The sequence below is a fragment of the Elaeis guineensis genome, chromosome 2 (genome assembly GCF_000442705.2).
Source record: "Elaeis guineensis isolate ETL-2024a chromosome 2, EG11, whole genome shotgun sequence".
Lineage (NCBI taxonomy): Eukaryota > Viridiplantae > Streptophyta > Magnoliopsida > Arecales > Arecaceae > Elaeis > Elaeis guineensis.
Window position 1 is genome coordinate 111,950,697 of NC_025994.2, and position 27,522 is coordinate 111,978,218.

The 27,522-nt window shown below is 37.6% G+C and overlaps 1 protein-coding gene across 1 annotated transcript; it reads left to right on the forward strand.

The window, feature by feature from the left end:
• The first annotated feature begins 311 nt into the window (after positions 1-311).
• LOC105043648 (uncharacterized) lies at positions 312-25,884 on the forward strand. The gene is made up of 13 exons (XM_010921281.3): positions 312-706; positions 6,220-6,332; positions 6,453-6,509; positions 8,159-8,254; positions 8,435-8,505; positions 16,809-16,851; positions 18,210-18,290; positions 18,543-18,602; positions 19,018-19,086; positions 22,967-23,064; positions 23,171-23,219; positions 23,316-23,360; positions 25,034-25,884. The coding sequence occupies exons 1-13, from the start codon at positions 394-396 to the stop codon at positions 25,511-25,513; spliced, it is 1,575 nt and encodes a 524-aa protein (XP_010919583.1). The 5' UTR covers positions 312-393; the 3' UTR covers positions 25,514-25,884.
• The last annotated feature ends 1,638 nt before the right edge of the window (positions 25,885-27,522 follow it).

Sequence of the window (27,522 nt, forward strand, 5' to 3'; positions counted from 1 at the left end):
TTTTATTATTTTTTTAAAAAAAAAGATAAAAAAATATGACGTTTTTAAAAATATCATTTGGAATGATGTTTTTAAAAACGCAATTTCAATTGATATTTTTAAAAATATCATATTTTTTAATATTTTTATTTTTTAATTTTTTTTATATAATCTTCGTAGAAATAGAGGATGGCATGGTCACGATAAAATATCATTTAAAATAATATTTTATCGATTTTACATCATATAAATGAGTTAAAAACTAAATTATTTAGATAAATAATTTTTTTTTTATATTAATTAGGAAAAGAACTCTCACAAGTTCCCCGCCACCGCAGAAACACCGCATAAAGCCCTAACAGCACTCCTCCGCTCTTCTTTCCTCCCCCGTGCGCCCCGATAGAGAAAGACGGGATGGAAGAGAGCGCGGGCTGTCTCTACGAAACCCTCGACTCCCCCTTCTTCTCCGCCGACCCTGACTTCGTTCGCGATCCCACCGAATCCTACGCCGTCTTCCGCAACCAGATCACCTCGCCGGCGGACTCCTTCGCCGACATTCCCGTCGCCGACTACTTCTCTCTTGACGTCGCCGCCGACAATCCCCGCTGGGAAGAGACCCCGCAGCCGCCCCCGGCTTCCGGCGCCCCGGAGGCGAACCAGCCCTCGGAGATGGCCTGGTTCCGCGTCGGGAGCCGTTTCAAGAGCCCCATGCTTCAGCTTCACAAAGGTAGTGTCCGCTGCTAGAAAGAAAGAATCTTGGTGTAGATTTCTTGGAATTTTTTCAAGCGGATCACCTTCTTTTTGATGTATGTAATGTATGTCTTGTTAGTTTTTTCTGCTGTTTTGTCAATGGATTTTTTTGGCTGCAATGGTGCTGTGAAATTTGGGGTAAGAAGGTCAAGGATAATTTTTGTAATAAAATTACGCATGGAATATAGAAAAAGACGACTTAATTTATGGAGATTTCTTGAATCGGTGGAATTTTTGGTTCACAAAAAAATTCATTATACTTTGTTCAAGATAATTGGTAGTTTGCTCTCTTTGTTATCCTGAACTGTCAATTTGGCAACATAACTCATAAACAATCAAGAACAAAGACGAGGACCACTTATTGTTTTTCTTTTTCTCCTTATCATTATTGTTAGGAATCAAGAAGATACCCCAAGAACATGGGCAGTGTGAGGGGATTTGCTCTTTGCATGTAAAGGGCGGCTGCTGCCAGAATTTCTGCGACTATCATGTTCCACTCCTGTTTCTGAACCAAATTTTGTTTAATAAAGCCTGAAGAGTTTGGTGGACATGGTATACAATCTTATCTCCCTAATAAGAACCCGTCCAAATTTTCATTTATTCAAATCCCTAGAGTGCAAGAACATGAGATCAGTGGAAATCCTTTGGTATTTGGAATCTCTACATAGGGTAACACGCTTGCTTCAGAAGCTTCCAACACAAATCGACACCAATCCACTTTCTTGCATCCACAAAGTAAACCTACCCAATTTTGTCAACCAAGGAAAAAAAAAAGATCCTGTCTTGAATCCAACCATGTTCACTTCTTTCCTTTGGTATGTAACATAATTACCATCTTCACTAGACACAAATTCTGGCCTTATTAGCCAATTTTCATTGATCATTTTATTTTGTAAGTGGGTGGTGCCTTAGTTAGACACTAGTACGCTAGGATAAGCCCTGCAAAAGGGAGTAAAATAACAAAAAAATACATAACATTTACAAATATATAAGTAAATTAGAGTTATATTTAACCAAGATATATGGCAAACATATACGTAGTAAATATAACATATTTATAAGAACCTGATAAAAATATAAATTAGCAAAATAGTAAACATTAAATCATGAACCTTCATTGGTAATGTTCTTACTAGGGCTAGTATGGGCTGGAATTGATTTCTGACTTCATGGTGATGTTCACTTAGAGTATAAGAACACATGCAGAAACCAATTATAAACAAATGGCAAATTAGGTCTCTAAAAGACTTGCTGAGAGAAAAGGTCTTTGATGGTGAGAAAAAACATAAAGCATGTGCTTTAATGTATTCTGCAAAAATCAAATTATGACATGAATTAGGATGCAAAACAGTTTGATCAAAAGTGTTCGAAAAGGCAGTTGGGGTATGCATGTGGTAAAGAAATTGCACAGTGTGTGCAGTACATGGACCACATATGTGGATGCATGTGCAGTTACATTTTTTGACTATCAAAAAATAAATAAAACACATTGAATACTATAAAAACAACAACAATAATGATAGTACTTGTTTTGGATAAATAATGATAATATTGGTAACAACAGGGAAACATTTAGTGCTCTTTAGTACTTTATTTCTTGTAGCATTAGTATCATATTCTTAATACTCGTATTCTGCCCACTTGAAGCCCATATCAGATCTAATCATCGGCTTGAACTTGTTTCATCTGGATAGGCTTACATAAGACCATGCTGTGCATGTTGCTTGGAATGCTAAAAGGCTGCACAAGCAGCCTAACAATGCTAAACAGGCAGCATAAGTGGACCACCTTCTTGGTCATCATGCAGTATGGCAGCATATGGTACCCATATATAAGCAATATGTTGTGCACCTGTAGTTGGGGGACTGCATCCATATTTTAAAACATTCGGTTGAAATAAGAAAAGGAAAAGTCCTGTTTTTCCTGTCTCTTTTAAATTTGAAGCATCTGAGTCAAGATAATTGGAAAAAGAGGAGTGATGGTCAGGGTCATAATGGTGAGCAGTTTCAGACATAACGTGCGAGATTAGAATGTTAGATGCAAGATAAGACTGTAAAAGTGAGCAATGCATTAATTTAGTTCTATAGTTATTCATGAAGATATGATGAAGAAATTCCAAGAAAAAGTCCTTTCTGAATTGCAAACTTTCAGTTGGTTCTAATTATAAATGTCTGATTGTAAGGTATTTCACAATAGTATGTTATCACAATATTTGATAAGTGTTCAGCAATAGAGTAAGATATTTGAATAAGAGTGTATTCACAAGGATATCATGAAGAATTTGGTAGGAAGAACTCCTCCTGAAATGGAAACTTTTGGTTTTATCAGAATTTTAAGTTTTGTTCATGCACTTCTCTTATTAAGGATCTGTTAACTGTTTTTTTTTCTTCTTTGTTTATTTAACTTTTGTTTTAGAATAATAATCTCTGGATCTTGATTCAGTGGTCTTTGACTGGATATAATCTTTAATGGATGGCCACCATAGATTCATAGTTACATGATTCATATTTGGCATCTTAAATATTAGTATGAAGTATCAAGATGATTCATTCCCTGATTGGATCCACCTTATCATATGTCAAGTGCTTTCACCTTGGTCTCCAAAATTGATATCTATCTATTAACACTATGTATCTCCAACATCAAAGTGCTGGACCGTGAAATCCACATCTTCCTTTTTTTCTTGCTTTGCTGCTTGTCGCACACATAGGCAACAAATATATGGCTTTTGATGAGATCATGGTTTAATAGATTTGAAGAATATCACATAATTTGGTTGCATGTGTTTTAGGAGCAAGCATCAATCTATTGTTTTCAATATATCTCATCATCTTCCTTGTTTTCTGTTTCCTTTCATGGAATGGATTGATATGTGCTTGCTATTCTCAGAACATCTAATATATGTATATATATATATGTATATATATATATATATTAAAACAGAGGCTTCTCAGTGGAGAAGCCTCCGTTCGACATGTGGAGTTTTGGGAAGAGCGGAGGGAGCTGCGTGTCGGTGCTGTGATTTTGGGGAAAGCATAGAAAATTATTTTGGACACAGACTCTCGCTTTGGAAAAAAATATGCAAGCCCTCTCGGATGCCACCGCCCTCATCTTTGAGCCCTCCCTCACCGACCCCGATCGTGCGGCCCTCGGCATCCACATCGACTCTGGCATCACCCTCCTCGACGTTTGCAATGCTGTCGCTCTTCCCCTGCCACCCCCCCTTGCCTCTCCGACCCCTCCACCTCCCTCTCCTCCCTTGGCCTCTCCCACGATTCTATGGAGGCCCTCATTTTCCTCAAACTTCAGATCACCCAAGCCATGCAGTCCCAATCCAACGCCTTCATCATCCCCGGCATGCCTCGGATCTGGAACATATGCTTCAATGTGCCCCACAAATGCTTGATAAAATGATACCAAACTCCTCGATGTCTGCAATGCCGTCGCTCCTCCCCTCCCGCTGCCCCTTGCCTCTCCGACCCCTCCGCCTCCCTCTCCTCCCTTGGCCTCTCCCACGGCTCTGTCGTCTTATGGAGGCCCTCATTTTCCTCAAACTTCATATCACCCAAGCCATGCAGTCCCGATCTAGCACCTTCACTGTTCCCGACATGTCTCGGACCCGGCGGGCGGCGGCCTCTGCCTCTCCGTTGCCTGTCATCCTCGACGGCCAAAATAAACAGAGGAAGGATCCAAATAAGCTACCTTGCAGGGTAGCACTGCAACCACCGCATCTATAGACCGTGAAATCGGAGAGCTCCGGAAGAAGGTTATCGCATTTAGGGCAACGCACCACTCGCTTCCGCCATTCTCATCAGAAGGGAAAATAAAACAAAAAGATCTACAAAAGCTTTATTGGCTCTGAAGGAAAAGGGGAAAAAAAGAATACCTCCAAATCCTTGCAAGAAGCGAGCAGAACGCCTCTCAGCCCAATCAAACTTAAACGCTCATCCAATGCAGCTCTTTTCTGAGCCAAAGTTTGATAAAGCAAAAGAAATGAAAGAAAAGCTTCACCTGTAATACATTCTACCTCCCCAAGATCTAGAAATCACCATCTGTCGCCATTTTTGGATCTCCATGGACAGCAAAAAGAGGAGAGGGCCTGTCTACATTCCCGATCATGGTTTTTCTCTTTCCTATTTCTTGGACTCTTTCTGCTTCTTGGAAGCTTTGGAATGGTTTGAGGGAAAAGGAAATGGGAAAGAGAAAAGAGAGGAGCGAAGGGTTAGAAGAACCTTAGGAATGGTCGTGGGAATGTGCGAGTTGCAGCGGTGTGAGTTGGTCCTTGAGGTTTTGAGAGCTTAATCCAATTTAATGTAATATATCTAACCTTCCTCATTTAGATTTTTTTTCTTTTCATTTTTTTCTTTTTATTTTATTATTTTTTCAAAGATCTATGGAAAAAGAGAGCACATGAGAGAGATTAGATACGGGATCTTGTGCGAGTTGGATCCCCCAAACCATTCCAAAGCTTAATCGGGATTTTATTATTTTTTCCCCAAAGATACGGGATTTTGTGCCAGTTGTGGCAGTGTTAGTTGGTCCCTTAAGGTTTTGAAAGCTTAATCTAATTTAATTCAATATATTTAATTTAATATTATATATATATATATATATATATATATATATATATTAAAATAGAGGTATATGTATTGGGCTTCCTCCTCCAATCTTCCGTAGGTCAGATCTTCGTGGCGGTGTGAGTTGGTCTCTTTGAAAGCTTAATCTAATTTAATTTAATATATCTAATTAAATATTATATATATATATATATTAAAATAGAGGCATATGTATCGGGCTTCCTTCTTGAATCTTTCGTAGGTCGAATCTTCATAAGATAAATAAAGTTAAATATTGATTTTAAAAAATTATATCCCATGCATCGCATGGGGTTGTAAGCTAGTTTAATGGTAATTACTGGCCCCACCAAAAATGGTTGGACACAATAACAGCATAAACCCCCAATCAAAACTTAAGGAGAGAGATCACAGCTTTAGGAGCCTTCCTTTTGTGCTATATTTGTGAAATAATACTGCCGTTGGTGGTCCTATCAAAAATAAGGTAGATTGAGGGGGCTTCATATGCACCCAAAAAACAGGTGGATTTTCCCAACTCTTGATAACTTTTGCAGGCCTTTTTTGGCATACCATGTCCATTAATAGCTGTAATGAAGTGGTTGAGCATTGTGTTAGTAGAAGTTTCATAGCCTCATTTAGGGTTGTAAGATACTTGGGAGGGCTAGAAAAGTCCAGCTTATGCAAATTATAAGCAGGGTCTGTTTGTATTGATAAAGATATTATGAATTAGAGTGTCCTATAGGTTTCTACCTGCCCTTCTGGTTATGCATCGAGTAATATAATATAATATTTCTTGGATGGCTTCTTGCCTTGTGTATGTGTGTGTATTTTTTTCCAAGCTTTGCTTTACAACCTAGAGTTGGAATTTTTGTTGGTTGACCTTAAATGTTAATAGAAGCTATTTTGGCTTATACAGAGATACTTGATTTTTGTGATTTTGTCTCACCAACTCCTGAAGAACAAGCCTTACGTTCTGCTGCTGTACAGCGTGTTTTTGAGGTTGTCAAACATATCTGGCCGCACTGCAGAGTATGTCAGTTCTTTGCTGCTTTGCTTGTGTGATTATTGGCCATTTTCTGATTTAAACTCTGCATTTGATTATAAACAATCCATTAACTGTATTAAATGGTGTTGTTTATTTTTGCACAGGTGGAAGTTTTTGGATCATTTAGGACGGGCCTCTATCTACCAACAAGTGATATCGATGCAAGTACAATGCAACTTTCAAGACATTGCGATGAATGCACAATCTCTTTATATTTATTTCTGTTGCTATGCATCTGACTTGAAGCTGATTTATATGAATTGTGCTGCATGCAACAATGCCCTGATATCATGTATCATGTCGTTAGCTTGTGTGACACAATACAGCATTTTACCGATCACATTGTTAGCAAGCAACTCTGACACACCAGTTATTGAGGACTATATGATTGTTTCTTTCTTTGTTTGAATGAGATGAAGATTGTGGAGGCATTTCTTATATCTGATAGATCCTATCACTTCTATGAACTTGATATTAGCTGAAAAAAAAGGTTTCACCGATCTGATAGCTTCTATACCTCTAGTTTTAAAGCTAAAGTGGTTTGCCTTTTGTAGCCGTGCTGCCCTATGGGCGACCATCCTTAAGACTCAGTTCACCTTTAACTTCTTCCATGATCTACTTATTCCAATGATGACAGTCTCGGAAACCTCAGTTCTCCTTTACTGTTATAGCTCTCTTTATTAGAGCTTCAGCATCCTTCTACACTATACAATGCTTTCTGTCTTTTTTGTTTTGTTGGTATCTTGCTTTCCTGTAAATGTTTCTATTATTTACCAAGAATACAGTTACATTCTTCTTCACCCTTTTATGCCTAGTGTGGAAACAAGTTTACTGCATCGACTTTAAGGACTGGAAGTTCCAAAATTATGCTAGTTGTGCTTCTAAATATATTTTGATGCTGGAATTTTGATTATTTCCTTTAGCAGGAAAGTTGCTTACTACAGGAAGTAACAAGCTGGGTACCTGAAAAAAGAATAACAGGGGCTATAACCCCTGTTTTGTTTGATTTTATCATAAGCATATGTATGATTGAGTAGAACTTTCTGACTTCAAACCAAGATTGCTAGCACCACCTCCTTACATGATTCTAATTGAGGAATCTGATACCAAGCATTGTATTTTTAGGATCTGTATCATAGTAAGACTAGCATATATTGGCTAGTAATGTTGGAGACATGGAAACAATTATTATTTTGTTTGACTTCTTCTAGAGGAATTTACCTAGGTCATTTTGTTCTCAATGCCTTAAAATGCCTCATACTTTCCCCTTTAAATTTTTGTGCAACTACTTTTAGAATAGTTCTCTGCTGGTTGCTGGCAACTCTACACTTCTGTCTTATTTAAAACTTAGCAACAATATTGGAGTTTTTCAAATTATACAAAACATGAGAGATTCAAATCATTCCAGCGAGTTCACCAGAACTTCCTTTTGAAAAAGCAGCACATACAATGAATGAGCTAGTTAGTATTTTCCTTCTCTCTCTTGTGCTTATACGTATGGAAGAGTTAAATGCATTTATTATGCTACTGTTTTGGTAGTGTTGATATCGGGATTGATTATGTCTGTCATCTAGCAGAATTGCTTTAACCTGTTGATATCAATGCCATGGTAGATTATCTAGCAGTTTACACCAAAGTAATGGAAGTGAATTTTGTTGAAGACAGTGATTTGCCATATCTATATCTGCTTGATATTTTTTGTGCACAAAGTTTCATAAGCTTACCTATTTTAATGTTTAGGATAATAAAACTACAAAGTCTTATGCGATATTGCTTTTGACTAGCAAATCTTAACTGGTGCATCCTGTAGGTTGTGATTTTGGAGTCAAAGGTGAAGACTCCACAAATGGGTCTTTATGCTCTTGCTAGAGGACTATCCCAGAGGAGTATTGCAAAAAAAATGCAGGTAGCAACTTTGAACTGTACTTGTATCATCAATTGTTCGATCTAATGTTGTTCGACAACTTTAGTGATTGGTTTTCACATTCCTCTAAAACATTATTGCATAGAAGTATTGTTAACTTAAACCAATGCCAATTAACTACTTTTATCTAAAATAAGAATATTGTCAATTTCTTTTCCCCAGGTTATTTCTAAGGCTCGTGTGCCAATTGTGAAGTTTGTGGAAAAGCTCAGTGGGATATCTTTTGACATCAGGTTCAGATTGTTTCTTGAAATATTCTCATACGAAGAACTTGCAGCTTAGTTCATGCCACAGCAGCTACTTTTTTTTTTTTGAATTTACTTATCATATATTTGTTCCTCTTCTTGGTTCTATCTGATTATAATTCATATGCTAGTCATCAACTTAAATAGGCATGAGTGAATTGTTTTGCTTAATGTTTAGTAAGACCACTTTGTGGCATTTCTGTAGTGTTGATTGTGCAATGCAGGAGTCAAGAAGCAGCCAATTTGATTCATTATTGGAAATCTGGAAACTCTAAAATGTGCGAATATCAACTTTCTTAATAACAAAATTAGTTATTCAAATATTGTGTGCAGAAGGATAATGCTACTAGATTGTCTAGTTTGTCACTTAATAAAATGAAAATCTAGGGAAGGAAAATAAGTCCTTGATTTAAAACAACCTGATTTTAAGCAATGTAGGAAACTCAAATTGTTCTGTTTTCACCATCTCTTTAGTTATTAAGTGGTCAGTTGAACAAGGGAAGGGTCTGGCTCGAGAACAAAAGATTCCAGCAATCATATGCTTTTTATGACAAAAACATGCTTTTCACAAACATTAACCTGTACTATAGTGTTAGACTCCAGCATATGATCAAATTATTATCTGTGTTCCAATCTAATCACAATACATAATTTTTTAGTTAAATACTAAAAATGTTAAATGTACATATGACATCGTAGATACAATTATGTTCCATCCACTTATGGACTGCTAGATATTTTTTTCATTTTATTTTTCAATGTGAATACAAACTAAATCAATTTTTAACATTTTAGCTTTACAAACTAAATGAATGATATTGTTAGTAGTAGGTCCGTGGAACTGGAATGGGGATCTGTGCTGGTTGGCCGACGGTACGAGTTGGTATGGATCCATACTAGATCCGACTAGTACAAACCGACATAGAAGCGAAGAAACGAACCAAGGAGGAGGAAAAGAGGGAAAGTGGAGAGGGGGGCTGACGGTACGAGTCGGTACAGATCCATACTAGACCAGACTGGTACAAACCGACATAGAAGCGAAGAAACGAACCAAGGAGGAAAAGAGAGAAAGAGGAGGGGGGAGAAAGGGGGAGAGGGTGGCCGGAAGAGATGCTAGCGGTGGCCACAGTCGGGCCGCCAAGGCCTCCACTTCCTCCGTCAAATCTCGGCCGAGAGAGAGGGAAATAAAAAGAGAGAGAGGGGAGGGAAGGGAAAGAAGGGGAAGCTGGCGGAGAGCCATCGTAGTAGGATGGTGAAATCGTGGCCTACGGCTCTTGGACGTGAAATAGGAGCGATCGTCTTTATTTCACAGGATTTTTTAAAAAAATTTTGATCACAGTGAAGTAGGCACATTCATTGCCGGTTTCACTGTTTCTCCGAATTTTTAAAAAAATTTTTCTGAAATGGCAAATCCATTATTTAGAACGCCTTGAATCGTCCGGTTCGGGATGGTTTAGCGAACACTTAATACTTGTAGCATAGCCAACATGATTTTGTTTCTTGGATTAGTCTAGGTCTTGTTAACAGAAAAAACAGATCGCCGGTCAGCGCAGGTTGGTAAGGGCTGATCTAGCCATCTAGGTACTTATCTGCTGGTTTGAGATGATATTTGCCAATTTAAACCTGTAATATTGAAAGGAGCCTTCATAAACACTTGCATTTTGATGAAGTTTGAAGAAGCAAGAGAGCAGATGGGAATAAATAAGGGGAAAAGGCAACTACAAAGTGGATGCTGTTTGTTTTGGTCACATACCAATTATCTTATGGGAGATGAATCATTTGATGCTGGGAAAGTTCCATTAATTAAAAACTGATTAAGATGCTGTCAAAACTATTGTATTTGATCATACTTTCATCATATTATTGATGGATCTATCCTTTTGTGATCTCATATTGTTTCAAATTCTTTTGTGTCAATGACATTTTTTAGTTAAACATTTTGGTTGTCAAAATGAACAAAAAAATTTCTAAAGGAATTTTACTAAACTTATACATCCAAGCATGCATGTGGATGGTTGATGACAAATCGACTAATGTGCTTTGTCATTATAGTTACAGAACTGATGATTTAGTTATAAACTTATAATTGAGTCATTCATCTGACACCCTAAAATTATTTTAACTTTATTGAATGTATAGGATTGATCAATTGTTCTAGCGTGTTCAAATCCACTTCTTTATGTTTCTGTTGGCATATTACTTGATACCATTAATTTCTCCTCAGTGTTTCATTATGATATAATACATCAATGAGAACCTTTTTTAGTTGGGCTGGGTGCTGCGCCCTAGTTGTCATAGCCCTCCACCTAATTAGTGGTGATTCTGATTTCTAGTCGTGAATGGTGTATTCCTAAGTTTTTGACCTGGATAATCATAATACTGGATGTGTCTCCCTCCCTTAAGGCCCATGCCCCTCACCCCAACCCCCCCAAAAAAAAGGAGAGGAAAATGAGATTTTTTTGAGGGTTGGAATATATAACATGGGAAGATTTTACTAAAGAAGTGGATGAAAGTGATTTCTGGCCATGTAGCCTGTTGAGCACCGATGGACATGTAAATGAAAATGCTTGAAGACCCCCTTTTGAGTTGTGAAATTGTGGCTGTACACTATCATCATATGTTTTTGAATGCTTGTTATTCTTTATAAGCTGATACATAACAATAAGTTTTACAAGAAAATGGTTTGAGAATTAAACAGCAAATATAGGTGACATGCATGCATATCTGCATATCCGTACCCAAGCATGTGTACATGTATCATATATGTGATTTGCATGGATGTATCCACAGAGGGAGTTCACTTGGTACAATACAGTAGTATTTGAACCCAATTCTTTTTATCAATCCATGATGCGGAATGGGGCCAGGGAATTGGTAATCCATAGTTTTTTTTTTCTCTAATGATCTGCAATTACTAAATGCCCAAAAGTGAACAAGCAAATATTCGCATGCTTCTTGATCATGCATTGGCCGGTCAGGAAATAGACACCAATAAGTCTAGCATGACAAAATATAGGGTGAACCAGAAAGGGTTGGAATTGGAACAGTCATGATCTCTAAATTAATTGTGCACCAAAATTTAGTGGGTTTGGATGCTTTAGACCATAACTCAAGCAGTTGCATCTGGGAATTGAAGCTGCCTGTCAGTGATCTTTGGATGCATGATAAAGATTCCTAAGTTTTTAGGCATTTTAAATGCTGCATATCATTTTTATTGATATAAATTCTCAATATAAATCGCTTGTCATATATTTTGTACTGATATGATTTGAGTCATTTTAATGACGGACTATAGCTTATCGCTCTCTCTCTCTCTCTTTCTTTCTAAGTGCACATGTTAGATGGTGTAATAGATGTGGGATTTTCTATAGATGCTAGTGCATGTGGATTTCAATTTTTTTTTTAAATCCAAAAATGCAGCGAAAAAATCAGATTAAAACACTTTTAATTTAAGCATGCATTCATCATATGAAAGTACCTATGAATCTAGTTCATATGCTGAAATTAATATAAACTGATTTTAGGATGAATAAGCAAAAGCCTGTGATCAATTCACATATTTGAATCGCTATCCCTTTTGCCTGAAATCTGTTACTGCAGTTGAATCCGATTCAATCCCTGGATCTGGGGTTGAACAGGCTCTGAATCAGTAGCACAAGCATCCTGCCTCTACGGATATCCACAGGGCCGATCTGGATAGGCTCCTCTTAATCCTGCTTGCTTGAACCGAAAGCCTGAATAGGCTTGAATCAAGCCTGGATAGGGATCAAATTGTGAACCTTTTTGATATTTCTTTCTTGATTCTTAAAGAAGCGAAGAACCTTTCTTGATCCTTCAACTAATCAAGAAGAACAACAACCAAGAAGTGGTTGTAACTAACTCTCAACAAACTTGAGAAGAAAGGGAAGAAACCATGAAGCAACTTGGTGTCAACACTTGACACCAAACAAGGATGCTGCCCGCCTCTCTTTTAGCTCCAAGGAGAGGACGCCTAGAGAGAGAGGGTGTGGGCTAGAGAGAGGAAGCATTGGGCACAGTAAGGATGGCGACAAGGATGGGAGAGCATAAGATTATGTGAGAAGTAAAGCTAGAATCCTTTAAATAGACAACATAAGGGTGTCCTAATCAAATTAGGATCCCTCCTAATCATATTAGAAGTTCTAGCTTAAATATACTTGGATCAAATAAATGGAGCGCCATCCATAACTCACCCACGTCCACATTCAGTGCTAGGCATCCCATCATATGGGATCTAATTAAAAGTCTCAAATCAGTCTACATGATTTCATAAATTCACTTCAAGGGTTCTTGATTAAATCATAATGAATAAAATCAAAAAACTCTTTCTTGATTTAATCCAAACCATAAATTAAGCATCCAACCATTGGAGCTCATTGAATCAAATTCAATTAGGTTCAAATCAAGTGTAGAAATTGGCTAATGCTTATCATATAAACAAACCAACTACAAGAGGAATTGGGTTTATCCAGATGCTAGCGAGGTTAACATGAATCCAATAGGATTTTTCTAAATTCATATTAATTGATGCTTCATAAGCCCAATTATAATCAATCCAGGTCTTCTCCCTTTATGTGTAACCCCATAAATTCAATTGTCTGGTAGTGAGACATGTCATGATCTTTATTATAGGTATCACTGAAATCCTTTTCAGTGGGTCGGAATAATCACTGTAACTCGACAAGAATCATTGATCCAGAATGATCTCATTGAGCTCTCACAATCCATCAGTGACATTTACAAATATGTAGTGGCAATCCAGTAAAATCGAAAAAGAATTTCTAGGTGTAGTTAATGTATGATATAGTCTCTCTATTGTGAGTCCCGATTAAGTGGTAGGTCATGGATAAATCGTCAAACCTCATCATCAGTTATATGATAGATCCAATTAGCTCAAGTCCAATTAGTGATTCCAAATGGAAACTCTTTTCCATTAATCACACTGCTATGACCATAGACTTATGGACTCAGCTTCTCAAATCTCATAGGACTGCTCATCTCTATTAAGGTCGATAAATTTTATCAAAATGCACACCTTGCTCGCATAGTTCAACCAACTGAAGTCAACATCCACCACAAAAATTCATAATTGAGTCAATATTTATGTGTAGTCAAACTACAACGGTCTTACTGTGAGCAATTGTGACACCGCAGGTAAAAGGATCAGTCATACAACTACAGCATCGAAATGATCACTGACGTCTGGATAGAAATCCATGTGATCTCTTATATGGTCATGCTCAGTACTAGTTCTTTAAGAACTATCCGCACTTGCTGCTTAGTGTCTCTACACTGTAGACTAGAGACTCATCTACCCCAAAGGAAGTAAACCGTGCGCCGATCTATCTGGATGGATCACCGTTTTCATGACTATTCTATGATCGAGAGCAATTTAGCAATCGATCATACATTGCTCTAATTCTTAACACTTGAGAATATGTATCGTAACATCAATTTCAAGAATGATTCAAGGATATATAACACTTGAATGAAAAATAAAAATTTATTCTTTATTGATTAAATCAATAGTTTAAATACAAATATATGTCATAGAATTAACAATGTGTCAGTCAACAATTGGCTTCTAAGACATACATCTAACAATATATTCTGATTACTTAATGTCTCTTGGGCGTAACCAATTTAGTGATACCATAGTACTAGAATGCATATAAAACCATCCATGTTGAAAATGCACATTTTAATCATGATTTGCACTCTTCAAAATGTTGACAACTAAAATTAAATATTTTGCCAAGGTTTTAAATGCTAGTAGCGAACAGGGTGCCCTTTTTCATTAGAATGATGCAATACCAATATGATGCTGGTAAGCATCGAAATTAACAATTTCAAAAAAATTGAAAAATCATTAGCAATGGCTGGTACGGTTCATAGGGTTTACTGATATGCACCGATATGAATCAGTACTGACCGGTGTCGATACATACCAATAAGTTGATTTCCACTTCCCAACAACCATGTTGGTGCCAATTTTGCATTGGATAGATATGGTACTGGCAGTAACATCCTGTTACTGTGGCTTTTGAAGCTGCATTGACACTTCTTACATATGTGTGAAGTTCACAAATGAAGGGTTTTTCATAACAAGCAATGTCATACCATTAATCTGTTGCTATAAGATATTCAGATTGATTAAATGTTGGTGCATATATTATGATAGCACAGTTTGCATCGACCTGGATTGTTAATTTGGATGGCCTATCATGTATTCTGTTAGTGCCATTGTAGTGGCTATCAAAGTGCACAGTGATTTATTCAATTTATCGGTCAATAATCATAAGGAAAAATATGTTTTGAGCCCCAAAAGTTTGGCTGAGTTGCAGTTACACTCCTTGTCCTTTGTGTGCATGCGTGCGTGCCTCTGTGTGCGTGTGTGTATTTTAAATCTAGGGTTTCAAGGTACTTAAGTGACCTAGCATGACCCTTTGCCCCATCCACCATCCAACATTGTTACATTGTTGTCTTGGATGACAAAAATAGCCTTAACATCAACAAAACTCCTGAAAGGGCCATTTCGTGAAACACTTGGTGGCCTTGCCAGCCTCAAAGCCTTGACCTTTATCTGCAACGATGCCGCACTGTGAACCACGCCATTGCAATGGCTATCAAAGTGCACCCATGATATGGTCATCAAGCCAGGCCAGTCGCCACCCCACAATTGATCACTCCTACTCCGCCCTTGCCCCTACCTTTGCTCCTTGGTCTTCCACTCCAACCTTGTCGACCTTGTTCACAGCCTTTCCCACCATTTTGGCCTCAATATCTCCTTGCCCCCTATGTGAGGATTTGGCACCAAGGCTAGAGGCCCTTGAATAGTCTGTGTAGGCTCTAGCACCAAATGGGGTAAAATAGGCACCATGCAGTAGAAGGTCCCTTTCTAACCTCCAATTCCAACTCTTCCATGTGCTTGCTTCGATGCCGAAGCCTTTTGATCACGAATTTCCCATTCAAACAAAACACACAGCACAATTATATGAGCGGTACTAGCAAAAGAATTCATTCATCTAAGATAACTGGAGGGTGAGTCTTGGGGCAATGGTAAAATTGCTCCATTATGGCCTGCTGGATATCATAGATTCGAAACATGAAAATAGTCTCTGCACTGGGACAAGGTTGTATGCATTTGACCCTCCCCGGATCCCATAATAGCGGGAGCCTTGTGCATGGGGATGCATTTTTTTTTTATAGAAAAAGATGATTAGCTACAAGAGTAATCAATTGTTGGGTCCATTCTCCTCCTTGGTGAAAGGGTTAGCAGGGGCAATTTTATATGATGATTATTTACTTAGCTACCTGTGGTGGGCTCTCTTGGTTGACAAAATAGAGTATAACAAAGATAACATAGTTGTTGTCTCTGCTATATGTGGAATTTGGAGGAAATTACCTTGACATTCTCTTGATGTGACCTTCACTGTGAAGGTCACTTTCATTGCCTTGTCCTCTCATAGGAATTGGTATGACTCAATAGCATCACCTGCATCACGTTCTCTTGATGTGACCTTCACTGTGAAGGTCACTTTCATTGCCTTGTCCTCTCATAGGAATTGGTATGACTCAATAGCCAAGGTTTATATATTAGCAACTAGATATATAGAGTGCATTTCCTAAATTTATTTAAAGAGATCCACAGATGCTGCTGCTGGATTTTTATTGTTATATACTTTGTCATGGTGGGTGAAGTAGTTTGTAAAGATGGTGGTGTTAGTGGAGCCCATGATGACATGGATGAGTCTATCAGTAAGGTTGGAGAGGAAGTAGTGGTTGCCATTGGGCATGGTGCACCAGCTGTAGTTGGAGGGGAGTTGCGGTCCATGGCATTGCTGATGGTCTTGCAGTCATGGATGTGGAAGCCATGGATGACGATCTTGGCAATGAAATGTATGGTTCCTGAGCAGCCTTATTGTTTTCCTGAGCAGCAATGATTTGGATGGTTCTTCAGCGGTTCCCAATCCATGGCGTTACACATCTATCTTGACATTCTTATTTCTTAAACTTGTTTTTATATACTTTTTTTTTAAAATTTCTGAACACTGAGCCATCAACGCGGCGGGCCTTATGTTGCTTTATAATGTTCTCTCAAGTCTTCAAGGTATACACCTATCATAAATCTGACATGGTTCAATTGATTGTCTTAACTTTTGTATGGTATACATCTTGAAATAATTAATCTTAATAATGCTTATGACTTTTTTTTTTAGTTTTCCCTCAATGTTTAACATAGTCATGATTGCTGATTGTTATTTTTCCTCCAGTTTTGATGTGGACAGTGGACCTAAAGCTGCTGATTTTATCAAGGTATTCATGGAAAACTAATTCTTTTTTTTTAATCTAATTATTTACTGCTTAAACAATGCATGTGTTTTTTCAATGAAATAACTATAGCAAGAAAGAAGGTTCTTGTATATCACAATAAATGAATTCATCTCATTGAATGTATATCTGTGTGGTCTTTGCAAATCCAGTTTCACTGATATTCAGTTACTTTGTGAAGAACACAAGTGGAAGAGGGAAAAGGCAAGATATGTGGCTGCAGTCTTGTTTCATGGTTAAGAGACACAATTGACTTCTTGCTTATTTGTTGCTGATATAGTTAACAATGATGGGATCAGATGCAATAATGATCTTTATGGTACTAATCAGAGATGCACATCTTTGGAAAATGGGGACAGAAATATGTCTTGCCATTTCGATGGAAGTCAGCTAAATCATCATCCAACTATTGTGTTGTGAAGTTATTGTTTTGCGTTAGTTAGGAATATTAGAATTTGTTACTTCTGTCTGAAGTCTTCTTATAAAAAATATTTAGAAAAAACCTAGTTGGTGGAGGGCAGGCCTTGGTGCCATGGTAAGGTTTTTCCATTATGGCTTAGGTGTCATGGGTTTGAAACATGGAAACAACCTCTTTGTATGTAGGGTGATTAGGTGAGGCTATGCATATCTAACCCTCTCTGAATCTGCAATGGCAGGAGCCTCTTACAATAGGTATTTTGCGCTATGTTTCCCTTTCATCAAAAGATAAGCAATTCAAATTTATACATAAAATGATAAACTTAATTCATCAAATTTGCATGTCCTTTGCCTTGTAACTAGGTTCTAAGATGTTATTGTGTTAGTTATCCAATATCACCCACTGAATCCAAAAATAAAAATAAAAATAAAAATAAAAAGGACCACTGAAATAAAATAAACCTTGATATTAGATGATCTAAATGAGTAATAATGAATTCTATTATCCTACCTCACACGAGTCCACTTCATTAAGGGATGGTGAATTGTGACTTATGAGCCTCAATTAGAACCAAATGAATCAAGGACTTAGGTAATGATGGTCTTTTAAGCATCTACATCTCCTTGAAGTCAGGTAGTTGTAATCTTTTCAGACTCCAGACTCTAACAAAAGTACGGGTAAATATAGTGAAAAAGAAGAGTTGACATCGTGCTATTTGTCCTACTGTTAGCAGGGAATGTGATTTTTTATTTGCTATGGTAAGTTTGTTCTTTGCATGGTACATGCATTAGTTGAAGGTCATGCAGTATTTATTTGGTTCATTGTAGTATTCCTGCAAAAGTTATGGATGCCTAAGGTTCAAGTGATACTTTCCATGATTAAGTCAAACTTGCTTTTAAGTCAACCTGTGGCAAATTTCTTCCAGGATGCTGTGAAGAAGATGCCTCCTTTACGACCCTTGTGCTTGATTCTGAAGGTTTTTCTGCAACAAAGAGAACTGAATGAGGTATTATCTGCATTAAAATCGGTGAATTATTTAACTTGCTTGGCCTTATGTTTTGGATCTATCAAATGTATCACGAGTCTCCGGGTAGTCCTTTATCATTTCATCCAAGCAGAATAGTTCTTCCAATTCTATGAATCTTTCTAGAGTGTTCTTCTCTTGAATATCATTCAAAAAAGTTTTGGATTTCCTCGTATTCCACCAGTTAGTAATTTAAGGTTCCAATGCAATAATGCTTCCCCCCCCTATTTGCAGGTATATTCAGGTGGTATTGGTTCTTATGCACTTCTTACAATGCTGATAGCACACTTACAGGTAAAGATATTTTCTCCTTAAGTCTAATGGACTGTTGCATTATCTATTTTTTTTTTTCACTTCTATTCAATGCTAATCCACATTATGCTCCGAAAATTCTATGTGGTTCTGGAACTTGTAAAGAAATGACATAAATGTAGCTGAGTCTGAATATTAGGACCATTGTCCATTTTCTATGAAAGAATTGTGTAGTCTGTTACACATAGATATGTCTTAGAGCTGTGTTGCTCTGCATGATTCTGCACATTACGGTTGACAGAAACCATTCATTAGTTATCATGATCTAACTTGTCCATGATCTAAGTGGTCCATAACTCTCAAGTGGACAATTATTTAACTTCTGATTCTTTGTCCAATTGCCTATTGAAGTTAATGTTCACCACTTCACCTTATCTCAATGATATTCTGTTTTCAGATGCATTGGAGAGGACAAGATATACAGGGTTGCTGCCGATCTATGGAGCATAACTTGGGAGTTCTTTTGGTATGTGATGTGTTATTAGATATTTAGTTATGTATTCTTATATATAATTTTTTAGTGTGTGTATAGAACCATGATAAAGTAAACTATAAAGTCATGAATAGAGGCGGTAGAGACATGTATATAATTTGTTGATTATTATCTGAATCTAAGCTGCTATACTAGCTTAGCCATCTCTGCATCTGACATTATTGGGTACCAGGATAACTTGGATATTTCCCAACGTGTTAGATATTTCTAGCAAGCATCTATCCGTCTATTTCTTTATTTAAATAATATTAGGGGCTTGTCTACATTCTGAGGACATCTTGGGCATAACTCGAATACTTTTGAGGTCACTGATTTAGAGGATGAGTTTGGTCAAGCAAACAACGTTAACATCCAGAGTCTTTGATAAAGCCCCTTCAGCCTTGATAATCATGTATGTGTCAATCAAGAGAGGGAGTATGGAAAGGGGGTGGATAAACTGAACAAGGATTAATGTTTATCATATAAAACATAGTTACATATGTTAAAAAAGAATGTTCATTGTCAGATTCCATCGTATCCATTTCTTCATGTTTGCAGTGGTAGGAGACTTCTACCCAGGGTAAACATATTACTGGCTTTGGACTCTTCCTGAAAACTTACAACTGCGTATACTTGATGTTTTTCTTTTAGAGATCTTCTTCTGCTTCCGTACACTTGTCATGTGTGTGTCAATCAAGAGAGGGAGTATGGAAAGAGGGTGGATACACTGAACAAGAGTTAATGTTTATCATATAAAATATAGTTACATATTTTAAAAAAGAATATTCATTTTCATATTCCCATTGTATCGATTTCTTCATGCTTGCAGTGGTAGGAAACTTCTGTCTAGGGTAACACATATTACTGGCTTTAGACTCTCCCTGGAAACTTGCATCAGCATATACTTCCGTTTTTTCTTTTAGAGATCTGCTTCTGCTTCTGTGTGTTTGTACTCCTACACCTGCTCATGGTTCATGTAACTAAGTTGAGCATTTGATGTTTTAGCGCAGTGCATCTTATGTCATATTCATCTTATCAAATATTACTAAGTGGAGTTAGCAAGTTGCTCCATATGACAAGGCAATGTGTAATCATGATACAATGTCCATTTGTAACCACCTCACGCATCGTAAGGGGTCTCCATGAATTTTGTTTAGTAAGCATTCATTATAGAGGTAGCAGATCACAATCAACGACTCAAATCTTTGTATTTGGATACTTGTCTTCCAAGCCCACCTGGCTGAATCTGGCTTCATGTCTGGTTAGAGGTGGCAGATCACATTCAATGACTGAAATCTTTGCTTTTGGATACTTTGTCTTCCAGTTTCACCTGACTGAATCTGGCTTCATACCTTATTGACCGGAGCCTAGTCTACTTTTATATTTGTGTTTTAAGTAAATTTATCCTTTTATATGTTTATGTATACTTTCTTTTGTTTCATTTTTTTGGATTCTTCATTCGTTGTTAAACAACTTGTAGTAGCCTAGGGTAGAGGATAGATATTTTGTCTGTTCCAACTTCAGGTGATCTTTTTATCTGATTGTGTGCTAGTACTTGCAGAAAATAACGCTGTATGTAGTATTCTGCCAGTATTAACATGATAAGTCACAATGAAAACCTGACATCTATATGGCATATCTTATATACAGATGGCTGAGTTAAATCAGAAAAGGCCATAATTTGAAGAATTTAGTGCAAGCCAATGCAACATTGTTACTTTTTTTTATTAGTATCTTCACTGATTCATTGTGTTGGGTTTGATTTTTCTACTTTAGTTGAATGTATAATGCTTTTTCCTTATATAGCGGTTTCTATTTCCTTTATCCTGCTTTTTTCCTCTGAGTTCTCCTCTTTAGTGCTCCTTGCTAAATCTTCGCTCCCCTCCTACACAGATGCACATTCTAAATATGTGAATGGATTTGAAGTACATGCACATGCTTATATGCAATTCCTTGGATTTTATGATGAATATCAATTCTCTTGCTATGCCACAAGTATGGTGCCTGGGTTTATGCTTATTCATCAAGTTATTAGCATCCCTTTTTTTTATAAGTAGGCATCTTCCCTTTCCTAAGTTATAAAAAAGACATGCTTCAGAAAACTTTGACCCCCTCTACCTTGCAAACCCACACTGAAAAAGATAAAAAATGTAGCTTGATTTCTATAAATAACTCCATGTTGCTAAAAGATGCAGAAGCGAACCATGTGATGCCTGCTGTTGTTATTTGAGCATTCCAATTAGGGATTAAGTCCCTATGGGCAGTGTTACCTGGACACAGCCCAAATCAACTTGGACATGATACCACATGTGTGGCATGCATGTCGCATGCTGTAGACATGCCTTGTTCCATTTTTTGCATGATTAGGGACTCCCACCATCTTTCGCTCCCACTCCTGTCAATGAAGGAATAGGAAAAAGAAAAAATGAAGAGGAAACTAGAGCATTCCTGCTTCTCTACCTTCACAGCCTTCTAATGCTATGGAAAATGTTGAAGAGGAACAGCCTATCCTCCTCTTGATGCTGTAGACTTTGAGGATCATGGGACTTTGGGAATAGAAAAAGAGAGGATAGTCCTCCCGGATGCCCTAGATTTTGGGGATTAATAGGACTTGCAGTAGAGAAAAACAAATGAGAGAGAGTGTGGTCCTTGATAATGCCATAGAGTTTGCGATGAATGGGATGCATGCTAGAGAGAAGAGGGGTTGGGGGGGAGGGGTGATATTTTATAATGGGATTGGTGAAGTGCCAAGGGCTAATAAGGGTTCACTCATATTGGATTGCTGCTGGTATTGGACCTACCACCAGATTAGTATAGTAACATGGGCTCAAATAGGATTACAACCCAAAACTACTGCTTACATAAAGCCTATAACTTTTGAAGCCAACATAAATAATATAACAACTAAAATAATTTTAAATTAATTTTATATATTAAATTGTAAAGCCATGTCTGCATATCTAGATTCTTTTTAGCTTGTCATGTCAGATTCTTTGCAACCCTTGGACAGTTGACACCCATGTCCCATGTCTAGTAACATTGCTGGTGGGATGGTGCTGTATCGCACCATCCCAAGTGTTGGGATGAGGACTAGGATGGGGTGGGACATCCGCTGTCCTGAATGTCAGGACATGGCATGTGAGGTGTCTGTTCGATGACATAATCAACGCTGCCTTGTCCTTCAGGATTTGATCCTTAGACTTTCAATTTATCGTCATGAATATTGTTCGGCAAAACCTGCTAGGTTTAGTGACTTGTAATTGGATTACATTTTTATTTTGTTTCTAATTTGCATCCCCTTTTAATTAGGAGAAGAATCCAATCCGATTTAAACTGAACATTAGCATAAAAAGAGGAAATTTTCATCCTTTTCAAACTGGCAGAGGAATTTGACTCAAATAAAGAGAGTAGACCTCTATAGAACAGTAGAGAACTTACAACTTCCCATCTTTTAGCTGGAAGAAGAATGCAACACAAATGAGGACCTCACTAGTATAAGTAGAGGTCTTATGCCAATGTTTTGGAGAATGGAATAGGGGAAGCAAAAGTAAAGAGCATAGATTCTATGTTCCGTCCATGAGAACCTTAAGCAAAGGGAGTGAAAACATAGACTTTTACTTTCCCTTGATATGTAAATTTGGGGATCATGAAAAATTAATGAAAGTAAAGGGCTTAGAGCCTTACTTTTTAAAATTCTTAATGTTTATTATTTTATTGAAGAGAATCGAGTTTAGTGGGTCAAAGAAAATCTTCATTCTCCCTGGTTGGATCATTGTAGATAAGAATGTAATGTTGGACATAATAGTTTCGGATAAATTATTTTCATTCATTAAGTTTTATGTTTCTCATATCCATGCTGGTTTTTCCATAACAGGTGAACTTCTTTGATTTTTATGGTCGCAAATTGAACACTTGGGATGTTGGTGTTTCTTGCAATTCAATAGGCACTTTTTTCTTGAAGAGTGATAAAGGGTATGATAACCACTGCAGACTTTTTAGAAAGGCTGTTCATGTCAATCAATTTCCTCTAATTATTAGAGCTCATTATCATATTTTTGTACATTCATGCTATTTGTAGATTTATGAATGCAGAACGGCCGTATCTTCTATCCATTGAGGATCCACAGGTGTGCTATTTACTGCTTGGATTTTCTTTTTGTTCGATCTCCAAAAGCTAGTATTAAACATGGAATTTGTTTTGGATGACATTGTCGATGAACTAGGCTCTAGACCATGACATTGGGAGGAATTCTTATAACTATTTTAAGGTAATCTATTTATCACTTTTCTCTCATATTTCTTGTCTGCAAAGGTAGCACATAATATTTCGGTTTATTACAGTTATTGTCTTGTGCTTTATGCTAAGGACCTGCCTACATTGAGGATCATGCTTTTATACCACAGTGTTGCTTTTCTGAGCAAGTGGAAGTTTATTAGTTTGTGTAATGTTGAAGTTCATTTTCCTGCCTTGTTTCATGTTTTTCTTTGTTAGTGCAATTTAAGTGTTGCATCTTTTTTAACTTTGGCGAAGTACATTTGCTCTGTTAACCAAGGTTCACGGACTCGATATCGGAATCTATGCTGATTGCTGTACGGTATAGTACCGTACTGACAATAAAAAAATCAAAAAAAAAATCCCACTCAACGGCCAAAAAAAAAAAGAAAAAAAAACAAGACGAATCAGTATCGTACTGGACCAAACTGCCAGATATCAGACGGTTCGGGCTGATACCGTACCGAACCAACCGGTTCGGTTCAGTTTAGTCTGTTCTCCGAAAAATCGGTCTGAACAGAATCAGTTCTCCACCGGTACGGTACGGTACGGGATATATCGGCCGGTTTGGGCCAATACGGAATACCATGCTGTCAACAATATATGCTTATGATGTTTTATATAAACTAAAGAGGTATCCTTCAAGTTTAAAACAATAATGGACTATTTAGGTTTTTTGAGCAAAATAACAAACTATTTAGGTGGTTGCATTGTTTGGCCTAACCAGACCTCTTTTTTAGCAGAACATACTTTCTCTCTCTCTCTCTCTCTCTCTCTCTTTCTTTTCTTTTTTTTTTTTGCTTTTCTTGGTTACCAGAATTAACCAACTTTTGGTCAATTTTTGTCCAAAACAATATAGACATAATGTTTATATGGATGGGTATATCCCTGTGCATGTGCAGCTGCATATATATGCCATGCGCCGTCTGTGTTTTTCTGTGTGCTCTGTGCAGATACATGCATGTGCATGCCTGCTGATACATGGACGGGTCACTCTGCTGCCCAAGTTGTGTTTCAGAACTGTCAAACCATGGCTTGATAACCTTATCCATCTCATTCTGGTTTATGCATGTCTATTAGTAAATGTCTACAAGAGAATTTTGTGTTATTCACTTTATTTTGAGCACTAAATTTGGGATGCTGTAATAAAAGCAATTTAGTGATCATAATTCCTTTAATTGTTGTACTATGGAAATTATCTCATGGTTCAGACGTCTTTAATCTACTTCTGGGTTTTAACTAGCTACTTTTGGAGTTCAAATTGACCTGTCACTTGACTCCTTACAATCTGTTCAATTCCATTCTCTCTCTCTCTGCTTTTTTGGGTTTCAACTAGCTACTTTAGAGTTGACCTGTCAGTCGATTCCTTACATTCTCTCCAACTCTCTCTCTCTCTCTCTCTCTCTCTCTCTCTTTCTCTCTCTCTCTCTACTTTTTTGGGTTTTAACTAGTTTCTTTGGAGTTGACCTGTCAGTTGATACCTTACATTCCCCATCCATCCATCTCTCTCTCTCTCTCTCTCTCTCTCTGTGTGTGCGCGCGCGCGCGTTTGCGTGTGCTTGAGTTAATGTAGTATGGTTTTGAACCTAATGCCTGTCGCAGTGAGCTTTAAGTGGGAATTTCTGCCTTTTTGACTATTGATTCATTTTGTTACATTGATTGCTGCAGGTGAGGTCAGCCTTTGCAATGGCCTACTCTTCACTGACGGATGCAAAAGCCATCGTAGGTTTGGGCCTGAACAGGAGCATTCTAGGGACCTTAATTAGACCAGACCCAGTGCTTCTAGAGCGGAAGGGTGGAGATAATGGAGAACTTGTTTTCAATAACTTGCTTCCGGGGGCAGGTGAACCAATGATTCAGCAATTTAAGAATGGGGGTGATATAATATATAACTGGCAATTGATTGATGATGAACCACTGCCAAGGGGGAAACTACTTGCTGAAGATGATAGTATATTGTCTTCTAGGAAGAGGGCCTCAAAAGCAAAACAAAGATCCAGTAAAAGTCAAAAGCTGGAAGTTTTGGAGGGTATGCATGAAGAAAACAGTGTCGGGAGCAAAAAAGGTTTGAGAAAGCAGTGGAAAAGATTTCGAGATGAGGATGAATCTACCAGCAGCCGCCATGGTCACTCAAGTCGAAGTCGCTGATTCCTTGTAGCTATGCTTCAGTGCTGCATGTGAAGGTTGCAAGCAGTGACCCGGTAGACAGTGAAATCATATACTGAGCTACTGATATGACTTGGTTGTGAAGGTGATAATATAGACAAGAAGGCCAACAATAACAGGTGAAGTTTGCTTGTGCTAATCAAACGGTACTGATCAAAGAGCCATCTTTGGTTGTAGGGAGCCGCCACCATTTAACATCATGGATGGAGTGTTGTTTTATCAAATTATTTTTTTAATTTGTAAATAAAGACATGAACATATGATATGATAATGCTTTATTTTCAGGGAAGGGAAAAAAGGATACTTATTTATTTTCAGGGAAGGGAAAAAAGGATATTTATTTATCACACTAATTATACTTCTGACCTCTGTTTATTGGCTTGACAATATAATGTGGAAAAGAATTGGCTCCAACAAAATCAGCTCACACTTTTTCGTTCAGCAGGGGCAATTGATAATGATGGGATATTTTGGATGGTAGAGTGTGAATGGTGTTGTTTCATCAAATTGTTTTTTCCCCTTTTATGCAAGAGCATACATGAGCATATAATATGCTATTACTTTGTTTCCGGCGGTGACGGAATGAGAACATTTCTCTGTAATGTGATTGTACTATGACATCTCTTCATCGGCTTGGGAGAGATTGTGGACAAGGGAATTAGCTCCAATGATGTCAGTTCACTGCTTTGTCAGCAGATGGAGGAATTCCATTATGATATCTCAGATTATCTGCTGTTATCTTGGTTCCAAAATTTGTTTTTGCTATGAATTGAAATATTCACATCCCAGCTGACCAGAGTTATAATGTTTTGTATCATTCATTGTTTGGAAACTCGTCAAGATGACTCAAAGCTCATCTTCGGCTTGGCAATTTTTCAAGTGGAAGACTTGGTTTGGGTAAAATCTCAAGGTTTGGATCACTGTTGGCAGGGTTTACCTACCCAGATTAGAATTCGACCAGGATCATTTAACTCAATTTAAAAAGAATTTGCACACTAGCTGCAGTCCATTTCATTGTTCTCAGTTCTCTTATCTACCCTGATAACCCCATTATTCCCAATTCTCATCATGCATTTAAGGGGATCTGCTGGCCTCTTGCTCCTAGCACTCAATGACAATACGCAAATACTAATTGATGGCATAGCGTATATTCATTGATATCTCATTTTTTTTAAAAAAATTGTTAAATTAATGTATTGATTGCATGATTTTTTTTTTTTTGTTGCATTGATTGTATGTTAATAACAATTTGTAGATACATGCGCCCACCTATATGTACTTACATATGCACAAAGTCGCATCTAAAAAACAAATACTTCACGTGGCTCCTAGATGTGGTTGTCAGCCAATCAGTATTTCCAGTAATTTGAAGGATGCTTCGTTGCCGATTCACATTCAGCTGAATGCCCACACTGGCAGTAGTGGATGGCCAGGCCTCTGGCACCAGTTGATTACCCCAGCTAAACTTCTATAGATTCTTTACAATTTGCATGCAATTTTATCGTCGATGCTCCGTCTGCACCCTGAAGTTTCCGCTCAGCCTGAATGCTTCAGGCTTTCAGCATATCTGCATGTATCTTCTGTTTTGAATTCTTCACGTACCATGGAACTCAGAAGGCAAATGCACCTAATCCTTCAAACCTAGCAGAGAAATAACCGACACAAATTTCGCACACCAAACTGCCCAGACCCACAAAAAAAAAAAGACTAAGCCGCTCACAGCCCTTGCCGGATCCCATAGTCTGTCAGAGAGTAGACATGGCAAATTTACAGCTCAGTGTGTAATTTTGTTGTTTTCACATCGGCATCATGCCAGCACTGCTCATCCAAGTAAATAAAAGACAACCGCATAGAAACTGCCAAATATGCATGCGATCCAGCCTGGTTGACACCAAATGTCCGAATCATAATAACCCCGTCAAAATAACAAAATTGAAGGGATGGAATGTTGATCAAGGTAATTGTTGTCTGGGAAGAGCATATTTGGATAT

Excerpts from the sequence above, each read along its gene's own strand:
- LOC105043648 (XM_010921281.3), top strand. The coding sequence starts at position 394 with ATGGAAGAGAGCGCGGGCTGTCTCTACGAAACCCTCGACTCCCCCTTC. Across the intron at positions 8,506-16,808 it reads GGGATATCTTTTGACATCAG|TTTTGATGTGGACAGTGGAC; the intron begins GTTCAGATTGTT and ends TTTTTCCTCCAG. Across the intron at positions 19,087-22,966 it reads ATAACTTGGGAGTTCTTTTG|GTGAACTTCTTTGATTTTTA; the intron begins GTATGTGATGTG and ends TTTCCATAACAG.